General features: G+C 40.7%; 1 protein-coding gene across 1 annotated transcript; it reads left to right on the top strand.

Moving 5' to 3' along the window:
- Positions 1-1535: 1535 nt before the first annotated feature.
- Positions 1536-15628, top strand: LOC111150257 (membrane spanning 4-domains A7). The gene is made up of 6 exons (XM_022507691.1): positions 1536-1698; positions 6376-6510; positions 7903-7959; positions 9727-9933; positions 13094-13195; positions 14658-15628. Exons 1-6 carry the CDS (start codon positions 1546-1548, stop codon positions 14718-14720), a joined length of 717 nt encoding a protein of 238 aa, XP_022363399.1. The 5' UTR covers positions 1536-1545; the 3' UTR covers positions 14721-15628.
- The last annotated feature ends 4617 nt before the right edge of the window (positions 15629-20245 follow it).

The following is a 20245-nucleotide window of genomic DNA, read 5'->3' as shown; positions in this document are numbered from 1 at the left end:
CATTCATCATCTCATCTCTCCCTCACATGAACCTATGAAGTGGCTAAAACAACTTGCTTATATTTAGTAATAACCGATGGGATAGAACACAAGCACAGGACTGTTCTCCAAGACATAATGCTCAAATGTACAAACTTCTGAAGTCCAATGTGACTTCCAGCTCAATGTCCCTTCCCATCTCCCTCCCTGGTAATGAGATTATAGATGCCAGTTTCAATCTTTATAGGTTATGCACTCCCTCCAGGAGAACCTGGATGTTGAGGAGAAGGATCAGGGAAAAGAACTGTGGCACCATCAGATTATCACAAGCCTTTATCCAAACTACGGCCTTCAAGGGGGAGAATGTTGTACTGAGAACAGATCTAAGGAGCATCCCACTGGCTGGACTCTGCTGTTCACACCACAGAGGCTCAGCAACACTGCTGAGCTGGTGGGCAGCAGGCGACATGCCTCTTGAGTCTACACTGGAACTGCCAATGTTAGGAAAGAAGGAAAGATGAGGAGAATTAATGTGGTATTGAGAAAACTATCACAAGCTTCTGAGCCAGATCAACTTGGTTCAGACTGTTATGCAAATATAGGATAATAATAATTTTATTTCTGGGGCGCCTGGGTGGCTCAGTGGGTTAAGCCTTTGCCTTAGGCTCAGGTCATGATCTCAAGGTCCTGGGATCGAGCCCCACCTCAGGCTCTCTGCTCAGCAAGGAGCCTGCTTCCCCCTCTCTCTCTGCCTGCTGCTCTGCCTACATGTGATCTGTCTATCAAATAAATAAATAAAATCTTTTAAAAAATAATAATAATTTTATTTGCTACCATGTGTTAAACACTTTCAGTGCGCCAGGCTGAGCACTTTGTGTATTTCATATAATGAAAATCACTTGAACTTATTAGTCCTGAGTTTCTAATGCATGAAGTGGAGTTAGTAACACCCAAGTTGTTATAAAGATTAAAGCTACTATGGCATAGTGCCCGGAATTAGCAGGAGTTAAATAAATGTTCATATTAACAGTCATTGAGCTACTATATGCAAGGGGGTCATTCCGTGTGGGACAGGACCAATACAAGAAAGAGATGTGGACTAGGAGTAACCAACACCTGAATGGAAAGGAAACAAGACTCTGATGGAAGACTGAGCAGTACAGGTGCACGTGAAAGTACAATACTGGGACATGGGCATGGGAATGCAGCACAGGTGAAGGAGCTGCACCCAGGTATGAGAGGGGGGCTGGAAGCAGAGCTTGTTGGAAGGACAGTGAGGTGGATACACTCAAGGCTGCAAGGTAAGTTCTATATGAATTGTTTACCTCTTAACTGTGGGACTCCTCAAAATATTTACAGTTTTCCTCCAGTGCCTCCTGTCCACAATGCTTCATGTCCACGTGGATGGACTGTGCCAAGCATGCTGGCCTTCCAACGCTTCCACTGCTCCCCACCTTCAGTTTTGTTCCTAAAGGATAGATCACCCCTTAGGCAATGGAGAAAAATCTATAATGGTTTCACACCTTCAAGCTGAACCTTGGGTCCTCTTCCAGCACCGCCAGCATCATGCTGTTCCAGCCCAAGACCAAGACCAAAGGAGCCTTTGACTCCTTTACTCCAAATGGCATTATCATCCTCAAAAGAGAAAAACCCAAGCACAGCTACCAAAAGGAAGATAACCCACAGAACAGTCTGAAGGAAGAAGCTACAGTCCTTGGAGTAAGTTGATGTCGCTGCAAGGGGAACCCTGGGGGAAATGTGGTGAATGTCTTCCGATTACACATCTATAGTGGATCTCCGAGAGTCTTTCATTTTCTTTCTGTCTGACTCCAGGCTAACTGGGACACGAAATGGGGCTTTATGGGAAGACTCTATCCAACTCAGGCTTTTCTATAAACTAAAACCACTAGGTCTCTACTTGAAATTTTTACCAAAAAAGTATCTTGCAACTTGTCTCTAATATAGTCGATTTTGGATTTAAACACATGATTTTACTCAATTAAGTTAAATTAGATTTTTCTGTTTTGAGCTTATTTCTTAACCATTTTGAGATGAGACAGTCTGGATTAACCTCACTGTACATGTTCTCCCTGTTCACCTATCTATAAGACGTCCAAGTGTCTCTGGTCATGCCAGGACTTTATTATGTTTTTTAAATTTTATTTATTTTTTTAAATTTCTTTTCAGTGTTCCAGAAATCATTGTTTATGCACCACACCCAGTGCTCCATGCAATACGTGCCCTCCCTAACACCACCACCAGGCTCAGCCAACCCCCCACCCCTCTCCCCTCCAAAACCCTCAGTTTGTTTCTCAGAGTCCACAGTATCTCCTGGTTCGTCTCCCCCTCCAATTGCCCCCAACTCCCTTCTCCAGGACTGTAATTCCCACCTGGCTCTGAATATCCCTTTTAAGACCTGATTCATACTTATTTCCAACTTTGGAAACCTGCCTAGTTGTGGCCTCTGGAATTCAGGATCAGTTAACTGCATGATCCTCTTCATTCCCGAATGTGTTTCTCAAAAGCCTCCAAATCTTTTGTGTAAACAGAAACCCTTGGGCACTGTTTCCACTGCTACCCTCACTTCTGGGCCTGGAAATGAAAGCAATCCATTCTTTGTTTCTCAGGGACACTTCTAGATCAATCTTCTTCTCCTCTCCATCTCTAAAAGCTCCTACTTTAGAATCTCATGTCATCCAACTAAGTAATTCACTCCCACTTTTCTTTCTAAAGATTTTACTTATTTATTTGACAGGTGGCTAACTGAGAGAGCACAAGCTGGGAGGAGGAGGAGGAGAGGGAGAAGCAGGCTCCCTGCTGAGCAGGAAGCCCCAGTGTGGGCCTTGATCCCAGGACCCTGGGATCATGACCTGAACCTCAGGCACAGGCGTAACCAACTGAGCTACCCCTCACTAACCAACCCAGATACTGCTCACTCCCACTTCCTTTAAAAAACCACATAATGACTCTTTTTACATATTACTTGAAAAATCCTAATTCAGTCTTCTACCCCCCAAAAAGATATTTTTTAGAAGTTATCTATATTTTGAAAAAGTTATCTATATTTTGAGCACGGGAAAAAATAATTATCTCAAGCAATTTAAACAGTCATGAACTTCAAAAGGTTCTCTTAGGTAATTCCAGTATTAGGAATAATCAAGAATTGGTAGGAGAATTAAAATTTCAGAAGACTGAGTTTAGTTTAAAAACATAAAAATAATCAGTGTTTAGGAAATAACATTAAATGATGTACTGGAAAATTTGAAAAGTGATCATCCTTAGAAAAATCTTTTAATGTGTTGCTTGAAAATAAAACCAATTAATATTTGTCATCCCGCTATTGTAAGACTTAACTGTTTCAATCTTCATGTTTATGATCCCTCCAGTATCACATCCTCTCTGTTCCTTGACCTCTTCTCCCCAGGTATCTTGTCCATCCTTCCTTAGTCAAACATTCTATGAGTCATACCCTGGGCCTTATCAATACTAACAGCAATAAAGCCACCGTTACCTACATTTCGAGCACCCCATATTCCACCAACTCTGACCTTTCCAGATCAACTCCCTCTGACTCTACGTTGACTCTCTCTTTAACCTCACTAACTTATTGATAATATTCCTATTTCACAGAGCCTTTCTCACCCACCCAAGATCCCATAGTTCACTCCCACTTGTGAACACCCTCAACATCCTTGCGTTCCTCAACTTAAGGCATAATCTTCAGGAAAAATAGCAACATTGGTTTAATTCTAGCTCTGCCCATTTGCCTATTCTACACCTGAACCCATGCAACTAAACTTGGCTGAAAACCAAATGTGGACTCCACTTCTGGTTTATGACCATAACCTCAGATGGATGGTAAAAGCTGTCTGAAAAGAACATGATCTTTCCTTCATCTATTCATTTACCTACTACCCCAGAAAACTATTTCATACATTCTATCTCCTGAAACCTCTGATGCTTCTTCCTTCTCCACTGATTACCTTGCTTCCTAAAACACTAAAAAAATTGAGGCAATTTGGAGAGAATGTCCACAAGCTGCTACACATCTGCAATTACTCACATCTGTGCCATATATTCTCCCTCCCCCCTCCATTACCAATATGATCTTCTAACTGATGATAGCCCTCCCTTTGTGCAATAGATCCTATCCCTTATTACTCGTTCCAGTAAGTCTCTTTATGCTCTCTGCAAAAATTTTTATCAGTCCCATGAGCACAGAATCTTACAGTATTTTCTCCCATCTTGAGAACAAAAAAGCAGAAACAAATAATTATAATTTCACACTCCCTTCAACTATTGCCCACTGGCCACTTGCTTTCCCAGCAACACTCCTCTAAGGGGTAGGAAGTCCATGTTTCCAGTTCCTCCAGAATGATATTCTCTCTTGAATCACACCTAATGGCATTTGTCCCCATTGCTCCACATTAGTAACCTAATTTCCAAGTCTCGGTTGTTAATGTTCTTGGACTAATAGAAGTGTTTTACGCAGCTGACTACACTCTCCTACTTGAAATATTTTACTCACTTGGCTTCTTACACACCACGTTCTTCTGGTTTCCCTCCTTCCCTCTTGGCTTGTCCTTTTATGCTCCTTTACCATTCCTATTTATTTCTCAGATCCTACATTTGCAGTATTTGATAGCTCAGTCCTTAATTCCATTTTGTTTCTGTATCTGCTGCAATAGTGATCCCAAGTGGTAATACAGTTTTAAATATTATCTTCACTTACAACTTTGGGGGGTGGAACTATATCCCTTACCTGGCTGTCTCCTCTAAACTTAAGATTTATTTACCCAACACCTGGGATATCTACTAGATATCTCTCCCCTAACCTGTCCCAGACTGAAATCATCATCTTTGTCCCCAAACCCACCCCTCATACAACATTCCCAGCTCAGATCAATATCAGTTCCATCATTTCAGATGCTCAAACCAAAACCCTTGGAGGCAACCTTCATCCCTATGTTTCATAATCCACAAACTCTCAGCAAATCCTACAGATTTAATCTTCATCACGCATCTAGGATCCAACTCCATCTTGCTGTCTCCATGGTCAACATCTTCTGTCAAGTCAACATCATCTTACATGTGAATTAATGCAATGTCCTAATTATTGATCTCCCTACTCTGTTTCCTTATGATCTATTCTCAACACAGCAGGTAGAACCATCCTTTAAAAATATAAATTGGATCATGTAATCTCTTCACTCAAAATTATCCACTTCACTTCCCTTTTTACTCAGAATGAAAGACAATATTCGTAAAATAGCCTACAAAGTCCTATGTGGTTTGCACCATGCTGCCACTACTTTTTGGACCTCATTTCATGTTGCTTTACTCTTAACTTGTTCTATACTTTCCTAGGAACATATCTGTAAAGCACAAAATACGTGGCCAGTGGCAGGGATTTTCATTTGCTTCATTTCCCTGGTGCTGACCCAAAACAGATATTTAATACATATTAATTATATGAATTTTTGAATTCTCTTGACTTTAGGTTATTTCTCCTATGTTTATACCAACTTTCAATTGCATGTGCATTAAATAGTGGGTTACAGTGTGGGTTCTAGATCAAAGTAATAAAGCTAAAACCTAGCTCTCCCACTTGGCCATTTGTGTGGTTTTGTACAAACTATTTTTAACCTGGTGCCTCATTTTTCTCACCCATAAATAAGATGAGAAAAATAATCAGAGTGTAGAAAGTGTTCAACAAATATAGATTATCATAATTATCACTAATGTCATGAAAATAGTAACTATTATTAAAATCCAATGATGAACAAGATGTATTATGGCACTAGAGACTTTCTGCCTTATTTTATTTCAACTGAAATAAATTAAAATAAAAAAATTGAGTCCTTTATTAACTCTTCCTTGATAAGTTTGCTTTCTACATCCATCTAACTGAACTAGTGTCCAGAAAAATGTTCTCCATTTGCTTTTCCTAGAACAATAAGAATAACAAATTGTCAATTATCTTTTTCAAAACAAAGTTAAAGTGTACGTATGATCACTTCCTGAATTGCTAATTTAATAATCCTATCAGAAGAGAAGAGGTTAGTTATACATTGATTTCTTTCTCTTAGAAAATGCTTACTGACTCCTTGTAACACATTTTTCCCCCTTTTAGTAAATAAAATAAATAAGTAAATTAATTAATTGTTAGAGAAGAGATAGATTGAGCACACATGAGAGAGCAGGGGGAGCAGAAAGAAAGGGAGAGAGAGAATTTTAAGCAGGCTTAATTGACTGAGCCACCCAGGTGCCCCTTTTTTCCTTTTTAATATGACAAATTATAGCATATTTTATACTCTTTATAAACACAATTTACATTAAAACAGTCACTTTCATCTGTTCATGTGTTCTTAAAATTTTCCTTCTTGTCTCTTGTAGGTTATCCAGATCCTGTGTTGCCTGTTGATTTCAAGTTTGGGGGCCATTTTGGTTTCTGCTCCTTACTCTTCCCACTTCAAGCCAACAATTTCCACCATTTTGATGTTTGGGTATCCATTTGTAGGAGCTCCATGTGTGAGTACAGTGGGGTCTCCAAGAGACAACATGCTTTCTAAATGCTAAGTAGGTACTAAGTCACTCCATGACTCCCAAGAGGTAGGGATAGAGGACAAGGCAGCCAAGGCCTCTGACTTTCCCTCTGTCATTGTCCCATGTCACATTTCTCCAATTCAGGAAGAGCAACAGAGGGGTTTAATCCCTCCTCCTGTGTCAGCACTCCAGGGAGTGGCTCATTGGGGCAGGACACAAGAGGGTCATACAGTGGACATATCAGTCCAGCATTTCTTACCTGGCCTCACAGCCTACCTTTGGAATAATGGAAGATTTTTCACATTCTTCTTTGGGCTTTTGATAAGGCCATTGGATTTCCTCCAGTTTAAGAATAATCCACCTGCCAGGTAGGGAGTGAAAAGATCATTTTTAAAATAGAATGAGCACCACTGGTAGATTACAAAGATTGCAGGGAACTAAAACGGCAATAGTAAAATTCATGGGAAGCAAAGACTCTTGTTATCTGTACAGAAATAATCCTGAGAATTTGGAAAACTTTTTTGCTGCCTTCCATTTAATCACTCATAGAGAAGGTCCTAGTTAATCTTTTTCTTTGAAGAGAGCCAGGGCCTAGTCACACCTCCCACAAAGGGCCACTTATTTCCCATGTAGTATCTTGTACAAAAGGAGAAAAAAGCACACATTCTGGGCAAATGAACTCTACAAGGCACCACCACTGTATGGATATAGCCTCTGTGTGAACACAAACCATGCAGTGAGGCAAGGAAGCCGTGCTCCTGCCCCTAGAGCATAATTTGTCCTATATCTCTATCTGATCAGTGGTTGTGGTTCCCACATTCCCTTATGAAAGGTAGAAATAGGTCATGCTGGACCCTCTTTGTCTGTGACTACCCAACCCCTAAAAGCCACAAGCTTAACCAATGTTTCAGCTTCTCCAAACATTCTTCCTCCACCAGCTGGATCTGTTAACACCACTGGTCTCAAATACTGAGTTCTGGGGCTTCAGGATGACTCTTCACATCTGTCCCTGTAACTTCCCACCTTCCTCAGCAACTAGTCTAACACAGGTCCCCTACACTAATACTTGAAGCCCATGTGTTTCTGTACCTTGTGCCATCAGAGACCCTTTCCTAAGTGCTTCGTTTGTCTGCTCTCACCTTCCTATCCCTTGAAGTCATTGGTCTTTCTCAACCTCCACTCTTCCCACCTTGTAATTCAGCACTGCTCTCCTCCTTCCGTGTACACCTCCTCTCCAGGCCACCTCAGCTCACAGCGATTTTTGCTAACATAAATCCAGATCCTCTGGATTTCTTCAAAATCAACATAAGCATTGAGAGTAGATTTCCACATTTCCACTAGACAACTGAACTGACTATTTCTCTCTTTTCTGAACAGTTTGCCATTACTGGATCCCTCTTGATTATTTCTGGGAAAAAAGCAACTAAGTCCTTTGTAAGTATGAGAACTATCAAATCTCAGCTCACTGGAATAAAGGGAGCTTGACAGTTAATTACCCTAGTTTAGTTTCCATTCACAAGTTAGGAAAACAGGGCTCTGAGCAAGGTAGAGAACCCAAATTCTCAGCGCTGGTCCACTGGCAGAACCAGGTAGTAACATCAAATTCCCTACCTTCTAGACAGGTGCTCTTCCCTTACACAATGTCCTCCTGGATCATATTCCAAGTTTGTAGATTTACCTCAGTTGCTTAAACAGTAGAAATTTTTAAATACACCATGGAGTCTTTATAGTTTGTTATCTTGGCCCTGAATAGGGTAGATGACCATCCCAGCTAGAACCTAGAGCTCCTTTTTCTGGAAAAACCTGTCTCATGATGAATCAATTTCCCTAAATGGCAAGGTCAGAGGCACAGGTGTGTGGGCTTAGATCCTGCGGTTAGCTCCTCCACCCCCTCAGAAACAAGAAATTAGCAGACTGTAGCCACTTTCCTGACAAAAGTCAGGAATGTGTGGGTGGGGTCTTTGATCCTCTCATTGCAACCTTTCCCTTTCCCTTTCCACACACTCACAAAGATGACTCAGGGAAAAGCCACATCCTGATTCAGGAAGATCCAAGGTGTAGTTAGCCATGGATGAGAGAACCTAAGATGGTGTGTGAAACTGGTATGTGTTCCTGGTACTTGAAGCTAGAATCTAAACCCCAGAATCAGTGGACAGAATTTTGAAATGTTTACCCCACTGGATGGAGTTTACCCCATTGCATGGAGTTCTGGACTTGGAATCAGGAAACCTATACTCTTGTCCCAGCGCTGTGACTGACCCATCTGTGTGCTCAAAAAAGTTCCTTCCTTCTCTGGGTTTCAGTATCCTCATTTATAAAATGTGGAAGATGAACATTTGGATCTCACAGGTGGCTTTCCAAGTGTCCTGAACACCCTAAAAGGGAAAACTATACTTGAGCATGATGTGGACTTCATACATAAGACAAAAGCCAACATGTGGGCTCCATTACCCCTGTGGCAGCTCTGGGCAAAGGCACTACCCACTCTGTCTGCTCTTCCTTCGGTAACTTAGCACTTGAAGCCACATAGCTACCAGGTCCAGGGAGAAGACGGAAGAGCAACCATCCTCCCATCCCACAGTATCCTATAATGATGTTTAAGTAGAAAAGAACATATACTGGGAACCTAGCACAGAATCTAGCACTTCAGTTTCTTTGCAGAGGAACCATATTCTGTGAGAAACCTTTACTCTAAAATGTAGAACATGACTCAGGAGAGAGTGTGGTCCATGTAGTTCTCAGGCCTGACCCACCTATAAGTAAGTATTCCAGCTTCTCCAATTTTCTCTTTTATGGAAAGAAAAGGCACAGAGGCCACCAAAGGCCATATTCTAGAACATCTTAAAGCAACAGAATGATTCTAAGACTGTTGAGGAAGTCAAGGAATAGACTGGTAGTGGTTTGAGCAGGGCCACCTCTGTCTGCAGAGAGCCAAGGAGCCAGAATCCCTACCCCGAAGAAGAAATCATTCATGCATTCATGCACTGTACTCAACAAACATGTGTTAATTATATCAGGTGATAAATTAGATAGTGAAGCGGGATACAGAGGTGAATAAAACACAGTCCACGCCCCCAGGAGTACACAGATTAGAGAGGAAACAGACTCAGGGAAGCGCCACTGTAGTGTAATGGATGGAAGGATAACAGCATCACATGCTGCTTCTGCCGTGAGATCCCAGTACAGATTTATCTTTTTCAGGCCGTGAGCAGCCTGACCTCAAGTGCAGTGAGTTCTCTCACTGCTGGAGCAGGCCTCTTCCTCCTTGCTGATGGTCTGGCAGCCCTAGAGACTGCCTCTCAACGGTGTGACTCAGAAAGGGAGTATCTATCCACACTGCCTTATTCGATGTACTATTATTCGATATATGAATTCAAGGGCTGTCTCCTGGATAGCGTCAGTCTAACAGTAAGTAGCTTCAGACTTAATATCCTGTCATGTGAAATCTCAGCTTCTCTCTTTTGCATGATTTCTGCTTTTCCAGCAGTCTGTATCTTGTTGATCTGAACCCCTGGAAGCAGACACGGGAAAAAAATGTGGTTGAAAAAGTCCTATCATCAGACTGCAAAATATAGGGGATGCATTGTGTCATGTCAAAATAGGAAATCAAGAAGGGCTGTGGGTTCAAGATATGTCTCATCTGGCAAGAAAAATAAGCAGAAATAAACTACTGAGACTCCACCCAAAACAAAAAAGCTTCTAGACAGCAAGGGAAAACATCAACAAAAAGAAAAGGCAACCTACTAAATGGGAGAAGATATTTGCAAATGACATATCCTATAAGAGGTTAATATCTAAAATACATAAAAACTTACACAACTCAACATTGGAAAAACAAATAATCCAACTTTAAAAATGGGCAGAAGACATGAATAGCTATTTTCCCAAAGAAGACACACCAGATGGCAGACACATGAAAAGACGTTCAACATCACTAATCATCAAGGAAATGCAATTCAAAACTGCAGTGAGGTATCACCCCATGTGTGTCAGAATGGCTAGTATCAGAAAGACAAGAAACAAGTGTTGGTGAGGATGTGGAGAAAAGGGAACAACATGCACCATTGATGAGAATGTGAAATGGTGTAGCCGCTTGGGAAAACAGTATGAAGTTTCCTTAAAAAATTAAAAATAATAATACCATACGATCCAGTAATTCCACTACTGGGCATTGACTCGAAGAAAACAAAAACGCTGGTTTGAAAAGATACAGGCACCCTTGTGTTTACTGCTGCCTTACTGACCATAGCCAAGATATGGAAGCAACCTAAGAGCCCATCCATAGACAAATGGATAAAGAAGAGGTGGTCAGCAGTCCTTCTTACATTAAAAAATATTCCTTTCTCAATAGGTTTAGCTCTCGAGGCGCCCCCTTTGTTGAGCAGGCATCTTTCCCCCTCAACACAGGCAGAAATATCCCTCTTTATTTGAATTTTATTTGATTTGCAATTAATGTAGCCACAGTAAGTTAGCTATGGAACTTGGACTTAAGCCCAAGCACATAATTACTATACTTTGGCCCAGGAAGGCTGGCAGAGGGAGAAGGGCATGGGAGATGGCCCACTAGTGGATTCCACTCCTAGCAAAAATGCCAACATCTCTGGGCAGCGTTTTCTTGCCGAAATTTCCCCCAAGCTGGATGGTCATCACCTGTTTGGTAAAAATCCTGGCTTAGTCAATCCTTTATCCACAGGTTCATGGTTTTAAAACCATAAGCTCTGGCCTTTTAAGGAGAAAAATTTCTTCCTTTGTGACTCCTCTAGCAAAGAGCCATGGAGACAAATGTAGTATCTCTTCTTCCCTTGGATCTGTCTCACGGATCCCAGAAAATGTGTGCAAGTTTCTGCCCGTGTGACCCAGAGGCTGTCAAAAGCAACCCCCCTGAGGAAGTAGAAGGGCTTGTAGCTTGAGGAAGTGAAAGGGCACAGAAATGCATCAGGTTAGAAATCAGTGCAAGGAAGCCTGGGAGACAGCATTACCCTGGTGCAGGGCAGACATCAGGCAAAGCTGGGAGGGTGAAGGAGACATCCTCCTTGCCAGGATGCTGAAGGTTTAACTTGATGAAAACTACTCTCAATACATCAAACTGTCCCCTGCTCTCAGACAACCAGAGAACTTCCTGCAAAATCAGAGAAGTTGCAACAGGACTGACCCCAAACACCCATTATTTCTCTATGAACACAAAGATAACCTAAGCAAAGTGACACATCAAAACATTTAAAATATATACCTGAGGTTGGAAGAAGGAAGGAAGGGAGGATTGAAAGAAGGAAGAAAAAATCAAGGAAGAAAGGCATCTTGTGTTCCAGGAGCTAAGAAGGATGCTGCAGCCAGGTAATCAAATAAGATCTGGGACCAGAAACCCAGAGAAGTCTGGACAGGAACACAGGGGTTACCAGCTGGGGTAATGGCATTTTAATGCCCATGATAAATCTGAAGTTCTTCAGGACCACACTGAGTGTCCTGCAAAGACGTTAAAAGCAGAGACTGAATATTTGCTGTATTTTTGAAAATAGGACAAGGAAATCCCTGCCCAACATCCCAGGAAGCATTAAGAAACTCTGCCATAAAGGATGCTAGGGTGAATTCATCTCACCAAGCCATGGGCAGGAATGGACGGTATCCAAATCCAAAATTACATATAATATAAAGGAACCTGGAATACAAGGATTAACTTAAAAACGTCCTGGGTCTGTGGAACTCCTGAGGTTCTATCAGAATCAAACCTAAAATTCCCACTAGGGAGTCATCCATAAACCCAACCACTGGGTCTCCTATATATTAAAAAATTCCCCCCCCACCCATATGCTAAATCACCTAAGAGTGAAAATGTTTTGAAAAACATAGGAAAAATGGGGAACAGCAGGAAATGGAACAAATATGAAAGTTAGATCAAGTTAGCTCAAGAATTGGAGGTTATATATTAATTTAGAAGACTATAATGAAAATATGTTTTAAATGATTAAAGGCATAAAAAAGGAACAAAAATCAAAATAAAAGAACATGATGGTAAGAAAAAGGAACAAGTAGATTTGAAAAAGAACTGAACAGTATGATTAGAAGGGCAAATTATAATCTTTGAAATTAAAAATTCAGCATATCAGTTAAACTGTAACTCAATATACCCAAAGAAATAGTGAGATGAAATTTAGGTCTAATTAAATCACACAGAGCACACTGCATTGCAATAGAAATCTGAAAAATACGAGTGACAGGCTAACAGGAAGGACACAGTGAAGCACAAAGGGTCACATCTAACATGAGCTCCAGGAGGATGGCCAAGGAGAGAAGAAATATACAAAGATAAATTACCAGCAAAATTTCAGAATTTAAAAAAAAATGAGATTTCAGATGGAAGGTATGAACGGAGACTGTTCCTGGATAAATAAAAACAAATCCACACTAGAAACATCATAACAAAGATAAACATAAAAAAAAAAAAAAAAAAACTAGAGATAAAGGAAAGGTTACTCTTCTTGCCGCTTCCCTTTCTGTCCACTGCTAGAGCTTTCAAGCCCCAGGCTCCCCTCTGCAGTCAGGCACCAACCATCCCTGGCTTGATTCACAGGGGGTGCTGGTGGTGATGTTGGTCTTCACTATGCTGGAGCTCTCACTGGCTGCATATGCTTCCATCCTTTGGTGGAAAGAGGTGTATTCCAACAACCCTGGGGTGAGTACTCTGGTATGTCACATGAAGCCTGCTGGGTCCCAACATTCAAGCTGTGATGATCCAGGTCGAGAAAGTGTCAGAAAGAGGAGTCAGTTGTTGCTCCTGCAGTTCATGGAGAAGGCGACTTTCATAGTGAGGAGAGAGTTCTAAGAATGGGTTCCCCTTCATGATGACACTGGTATCTGAGATTATTAGTGGGTGACTTCTGGCCAGCAAATCAGTTAGAGAACCGCTTAATATGAGGTTGGAATGGCTTTAGAAATCATCTGCCCCGGGATGGCTGGGTGGCTCAGTCGGTTAAGTGTCCACTTTTGGCTCAGATCATGATCTCGGGGTCCTGGAATTGAGCCCCGCATCAGGCTCCCTGCTCAGCAGGGAGTCTGTTTCTTCCTCTCCCTCTCCCGTGCACTTCCCCCCAACTTATGCTCTCTTTTTTTCTCTCAAATGAATAAATAAAATGTTAAAAAAAAACAAAACAAAACAAAACATAAATCACGGGCCCCTAGCCCTTATGAAAGAACTGAGGGTTGGACAAAATCACATGGACAATGAGTGACACAGACAAACCGGCTGAGAGTGAAAACTGGCATCTCCTCCTTCTTGTCACAGACACAGCCACCTGCCTTGGTAGAGTCTCCAGGGCTCCATTCTCCTGCTATGTGATGAGATCTTACTAGGGCATCTCTGTTCTGTTTATGCTTTTCTGTGTTCTTCTTTATCCCTTCTTAGGGCGTGACATTACAATTTAAAAATCTTCGCTTTTCCTCTAAAAGCCAGAATTTTAAAAAAAATTTTATTTATTTATTTGACAGACAGAGATCACAAGTAGGCAGAGAGGCAGGCAGAGAGAGAGAGGAGGAAGCAGGTTCCCTGCTGAGCGGAGAGCCCAATGCAGAGCTCCATCCCAGGACCCTGAGATCATGACCTGAGCCAAAGGCAGAGACTTAACCCACTGAGCCACCCAGGTGCCCAAAGCCATATTTTTTTTTTTTAAAGGAAATTATTTAAAGGGACAGAATAATGATTCAATTATGGTCTTAAATGGTAACATGATTAGCAGATTGAAGAATGGAATTTGTCTGAAATAATATTGAATCAATGATATATTTTGGTAAAGTTGGAAGGGCTACTACTGTACAACATGTGGGGGGAATGCATTCTAAATATGGATCAAAGAAAGCCTTCAAAATCAGGTTTTAGTAACTACTACTACTAGACTGATGATTCGCAGACCTGTACCCCTGAAACTAATACATTATATGTTAATTAAAATAATAATAATAATACTATTATTCACAGATATGTACCCCTGAAGCAAATAATACATTGTATGTTAATTAAAATAATATTATTATTATTCACAGACATGTACCCCTGAAGCAAATAACACATTGTATGTTAATTAAAATAATAATAATAATTTAAAAAATAATAATAAAATAATACACTTTCTCTTTTCTAGAACACATTTTCCTTGCCAAGGTCATATTCAACATGTCAAAAAGCTCTTCGGGGTCATGTATGAAAGTAATGCTTCAGAAGAAAAAGGAGAAATCCAGCACTCCTGGCAAAGTGTGATTATAATTTCCTGAAATTTCAGCTACTACAGACACTGAAAGAAACTTTCAGAAAACAGCTTTTGTGTTGCACTTGCTCAGTGTGAGCGATTTCATTGCTTTTGAAAATAATCTCTCAAAAGCCCAGGCGGGTAAGCTGAACAGAAAGTGATTCACCTACCCATGAATAAGAAGAGAAAATGTGCACTCTTGTGCTAGTGTGACGCAGCCAAGTCACGTGGCTTTGCAGGCTCTGAGCCTGTATTATTTTCACACTATGTTGCTTAAACACTGGATATTAGAGACTACAAGAACTTTTAAATTAGAAGTACTTTAAAAATATATGGCTCCATTTCTGCCAATTGAAGTGCATTTCTGCCAACTAAATGTGGCTCAATATTCTGTCTCATTTTATGACTTTATTCTTAAATATGTGGCTTCAAAGATTATAATTTATCATAACGCACTTCCTGATCTAAGTTCTAGACCAAATAAGAAATTAGCCATATAGAATGAATATCCACTTTATTACTGTATTGGAATAAACAATAAATAACATGACCTACCTTATAAAGAGGGTCCCAATATTGTCCCCCAGATCTAGGTCTTGGGTCCTACCCCAAGACAAGGACGCAGCAGAAATGCATACACGTTTTCCAAATGACATGTGCAAAAATGGTCATAGAGCCAATACACATAATTGCCTCCAAAAGGAAACTATCCAAATGACTATAAACAATAAAAGAGAGAAATAAAAATTGTATTATATTCATACAATGGAGTACTAAACAGTAATGTGAATGGGCAGACTATAATTACATGCAGCCATATAGATAAATCCCACAAACATAATGTTCAGGGGGGAAAGGGCCATTTATAAAAGAGTAAATACTGTATGTGTATAAAGTTTAAACACAAGCTGAGTTAGCAGGTGGTGTTAGAAGCAGGATGGTGGTTACCCTTGGGGGGTAGATAGTTATAGGTAGGGAACCCAGAGGGTCTATGGGCTTGCAGAAACGTTCTTTTCCTTGATCTGGATGCTGGTGTCATACACAGGTGACTTGTGTTCTCTTGCTTCTATGTTATAATTGAATAAAAATGTTTTTTTAAAAAGTTACTTTGACTCCTTGGCCTGTCTAGTTATTAAGCCCCCTCACTTCTCCATAGTCAATTTCCTTTGAAACATCATCTTCCAAAAACCAAGGAGTTGTCTTTGGCTCTTCTATTTTTTTCATACACTATATCCAGTCTATCATTAAAACTTCAAAATATATTGAGTCTGATTACTTCTCACCATCTCATGAGTCCTCTGGCTCATCATCTCCCACAGGCATTACTGCAATGGGCAACTAGCTGGGCACCCACACCATGTGGTTTGTTCTCCATATAGCAGATAACAGATTTTTTTTCCCCATCTAAAATCAGACCATGTCATTCCTCTGCTCAAAACCATTCTATGCCATTCCAAAGAAAAGCCAGAGTCCCTAAATGTCTTTACAGGATCTGAACTGTCATATCTGCTCTGACCTTCTGACAATCCCCCCTGGCTCCTCTATTCCAGGCACATGGGCCTTTTGCTGTCCCTTAACACAATTCTTTCTTTAGAAATTTTACACTGGCAGGCCCTCTACCTGGAGTACTTTTCCTGCAATTACTTCCATCGCTTCCTTTCTCACTTCTTTCAGGTCTTTCTTCAAATCTCTTAATTGCACCGACCCACACAAAATTACGGGCCTCTCTCCCATTCACTTCCTTATTTGTTTCCCCAAAGCACTTATGACCATCTGACAGACTATGTATTTTCTTGGTTTGTTAATGTTATGTCTACCCCCACCAGTCTGTAAGCTAGGATACTCCCTTACTACTCTCTACTGAGGTTTTCAGCTCCTGTTTATGTGTTTTCAAACCTGTGTGTGTGTTTGTGCGTGTGTGTGTGTTAGTATTTCACACAGGGGGTGAAGGGCCTTGGAGATTCCTCCTCATTCTATCAGCCAAGCAATGCAATAAAATATTTAATCCAAGACCTATTTCTTACTTTTTGTTTCTCTGTTAATAGGAAAGCTCTTCAGAATATTTGAAGAATTATATTTAGAATTATCTGGAATAATATTTCAGATAATGCTACCTGGAATATATCCAGAATTATCTGGAATAATATTCCAAACCAATAGTAGGTACAGTAAAGACAATGTATATTTCATTTGCAACTTCCCTCCACTCCCTCAGCCTGATGGCCAAATGATATGTCCATCCACTCGATTTCTGAAGTCAGAAATTTGGGAGTCATTTTTGACTCCATCTTTTGCCTCACTACCTTATTCACTTTGGGAACTCAATCAGGCAAAAAACCATAAGCATGAAGGTCAAATCAATTCATGGAAAGAAAAAGAGTGAACAGTTTCAACCAATTCCAAGCAGATACTGCAGATACTGAACATACATAATACAATTCTGTGTTCTCTCAATAGTTTAGAAAAAAATTGCAGGTTCCCCAAAAGGAACCCAAAATTTGTGGCTGAGCCACACATACCCAAATCCTTATTACAAACTCTCCATCCTTCCTCCATCTTAACCAACGGGGGTGAAGGATTCTCCTGTTGGCCTGATGTAAGCAGTCATGTTGAGAAAAAGAGGAACAGGGCATTCAGCTGGCAAAACCCAGGGCCCTGCGTCATACAAGCACAAGGAAATAGATTCTGTCAATTATCTGACTGCCCTTGCAAGTGGGTTTTTCCCCACTTGAGCTTCAAGATGAAAATACATGCTGTCTGACACTTTGACTGTAGGCATCCCTGTGAGACCCTGAACAGAGGTACCCAACCAGGCTATGCCTCAACTCCCAGTCCATGAAAATCATAAGATGATAAATGTGTGTTGTTCTGAGCTCCTAAAAATTTGTGGTAGATAATAACAATTAAAAAAAATGAATAGACACTAGATTGTTGCATAGAAAATGAAAGGGGGGAAGGCCAAGCTCAGATTTTGGCTTCAACCCTTACCAGCAGTAACATTGGACCTCAGTTACCTCTTCTTTAAAGTGGATGTGATAGGGGCACATGGGTGGCTCAGTGGGTTAAGCCTCTGCCTTCAGCTCAGGTCATGATCCCAGGGTCCTGGGATTGAGTCCCACACTGGGCTCTCTGCTTGGCGGGGAGCCTGCTTCCTCCTCTCTCTCTGCCTGCCTCTGCCTACTTGTGCTCTCTCTCTCTTCATCAAATAAATAAATAAAATCTTTTTTAAAAATTAAAATAAAATGGATGTGATAGTATAAGCAGAAGGAGGAATTTAGTGAGGGAGTAAATATCTCGTTTTATTTAAAGCAGCATCGGCACATGCTAAGTGTTATCTGTCACATGCTGAGTGGCCTTCTGCTGGTGGAAAGCAAGAGGGAATGCCATTTCGACCCAAAGTGTATCTCCCTGCTTGTAGCTGTCCCACACAGATCCTGTCATTTTGCCTTTCCATGGAATAGCCTAGTTCCTTCTGTCCTGAGTCTGTGGGCTGATGTGAGACAACCCATCTTTAAGAAGCTTAAAAGTCAGAAGCAGGGGCAGAGAGCTGAAGCTGACAACTATAACTAAGTAGAAATAATAAAATAAGATGCATTTTTGAAAAAACCAAGGCAATGAAATTTGAAGTGTCTCCTGCTGCATATCACTTAGTCCTTCCTAAAAACCAGGTATGCTGCGTGAAGACAGCTCTTTCCCAGCATTCTAAGGGAAAAACCAATGCTTTCAGTCAACCCAAACTCCCATCCAATTTCCCAAAATATAAGTAAAAGGCAATAAAATATCTACGTGTGAATAGTAAATTAACATGTCAGGCTATAAAAACGCTTAAAATCCTGTGATTCTTTCAATGCCACGTAATCACAGCAGTTGGCTTTTTTTTGGCAGTACATGGCTGTAGTCTGAGTCAGAGCCATCCTGGGGGCACTTCCCCTTTTTGGACCCAACATGCTTTTCATAACTTCACATGATTCTGATGATCTATCAGTTCTGCTTACAATTTAAATACAGACTGGTCCCACACTTGGTTTTGTTTGAAAGGTTGCCTTGTGCTTTGGGTACATGAATTAAAATTTACTTGAATAAATGTTGTTAGGAAAATGTTGTACTGAGAAATATGTACCCAGGTTGTGAAAACAAAGAGTCATTCTATCAGAAAAAAAATAAATAAATAAATAAGAGAGAACAGTCTGCAATTATTTCTCTCCAGAAGTGGTTCTCAACCTGAAATGATTTTGCCCCACCCCCACCCCCAAGGGACATTTGGCAATGTCTGCAGACAATTTTGGCTGTCACAACTGGGGATATGGTAGTAGCATCTTGCCAAATATCCTACAATGCACAAAACAATTCCTTACGGCAAAGAATTAGCAGACTCCAAATGCCAGCAGGGCTGAGGCTGAGAAACCCTGCTAGGCATGGTTGCCACAAACTAGGAATTACTCAAGAGAACATTTGTGCATATAATTTTTTTTGGATTTGTGAAACTATTTACTGTTGTGGTTTAATAGTTAAAATCTTAACAAATACAGGATTATAAAGGATTAAATGTGGGAAGCAAAATTCCAAAAGGAACTTTTTGTTCTTTTTACCGTACTTGTGTAGTTTGAAATCAGGAAGGCTCTGAGCAGGATTAGCTTTACCTGTCTTTCTGAAAGCTAAAATATGCTCTCATAAAGTGGCAATTACATCCAGCCCTATACCTCCTTAAATATGGATTTTTATACTATAAAGGAATAGGATCAAACAGCAAATGAGACAACTCATCAACTACAAGTGGAAAACTCCTTTTGAATGAGGGTGGAAGAAACACAAATTTGAGAGCTAAGACAGGTGGAGTTTGGCTCCTTTCCCAATCCCTTAGTATGTTACCTTGGGCAATGTTGTCTTTCTGTACCTCAGTTTTGGGACTATAGAATTGTTAAAAGGATAGAACTGTTTACTAGATATTAAAACAAAGCACTCTTTTCTTTCTTTTTTTTTTTTTTTTAAAGATTTTATTTATTTATTTGTCAGAGAGAGAGGGAGAGAGAGCGAGCACAGGCAGACAGAATGGCAGGCAGAGGCAGAGGGAGAAGCAGGCTCCCTGCAGAGCAAGGAGCCCGATGTGGGACTGGATCCTAGGACGCTGGGATCATGACCTGAGCCGAAGGCAGCCGCTTAACCAACTGAGCCACCCAGGCGTCCCAAAACAAAGCACTCTTGAACACGGGTACTGGGATTTGTTTTCATATACATCATCTATTTATTTTTGTACATTTTGCTTGTAATCAAACTGACAAGGAAGTTGGTCTTCTGGAAAACTGGACTATCCTTCACCTGGATCTAGGGCCTGGATATGCTCTAGAATTCTAAGACTCTATGACTCAATGACTGTGATTCTGTGGTTCTAGGAGTGAGGAGAGCAGTCACAAAGGCTCATTGCTAAGGACTCCATGTGAAACTGATGGAAGACCATGATTTTCGCTGCAATGTTCAATCACTCA

This window comes from Enhydra lutris, unplaced genomic scaffold, assembly GCF_002288905.1.
Source record: "Enhydra lutris kenyoni isolate GAN:26980312 unplaced genomic scaffold, ASM228890v2 scaffoldscaffold22, whole genome shotgun sequence".
Lineage (NCBI taxonomy): Eukaryota > Metazoa > Chordata > Mammalia > Carnivora > Mustelidae > Enhydra > Enhydra lutris.
The sequence above is the reverse complement of the archived record's forward strand: the minus strand, read 5'-3'. Positions and strand labels throughout refer to the sequence as shown.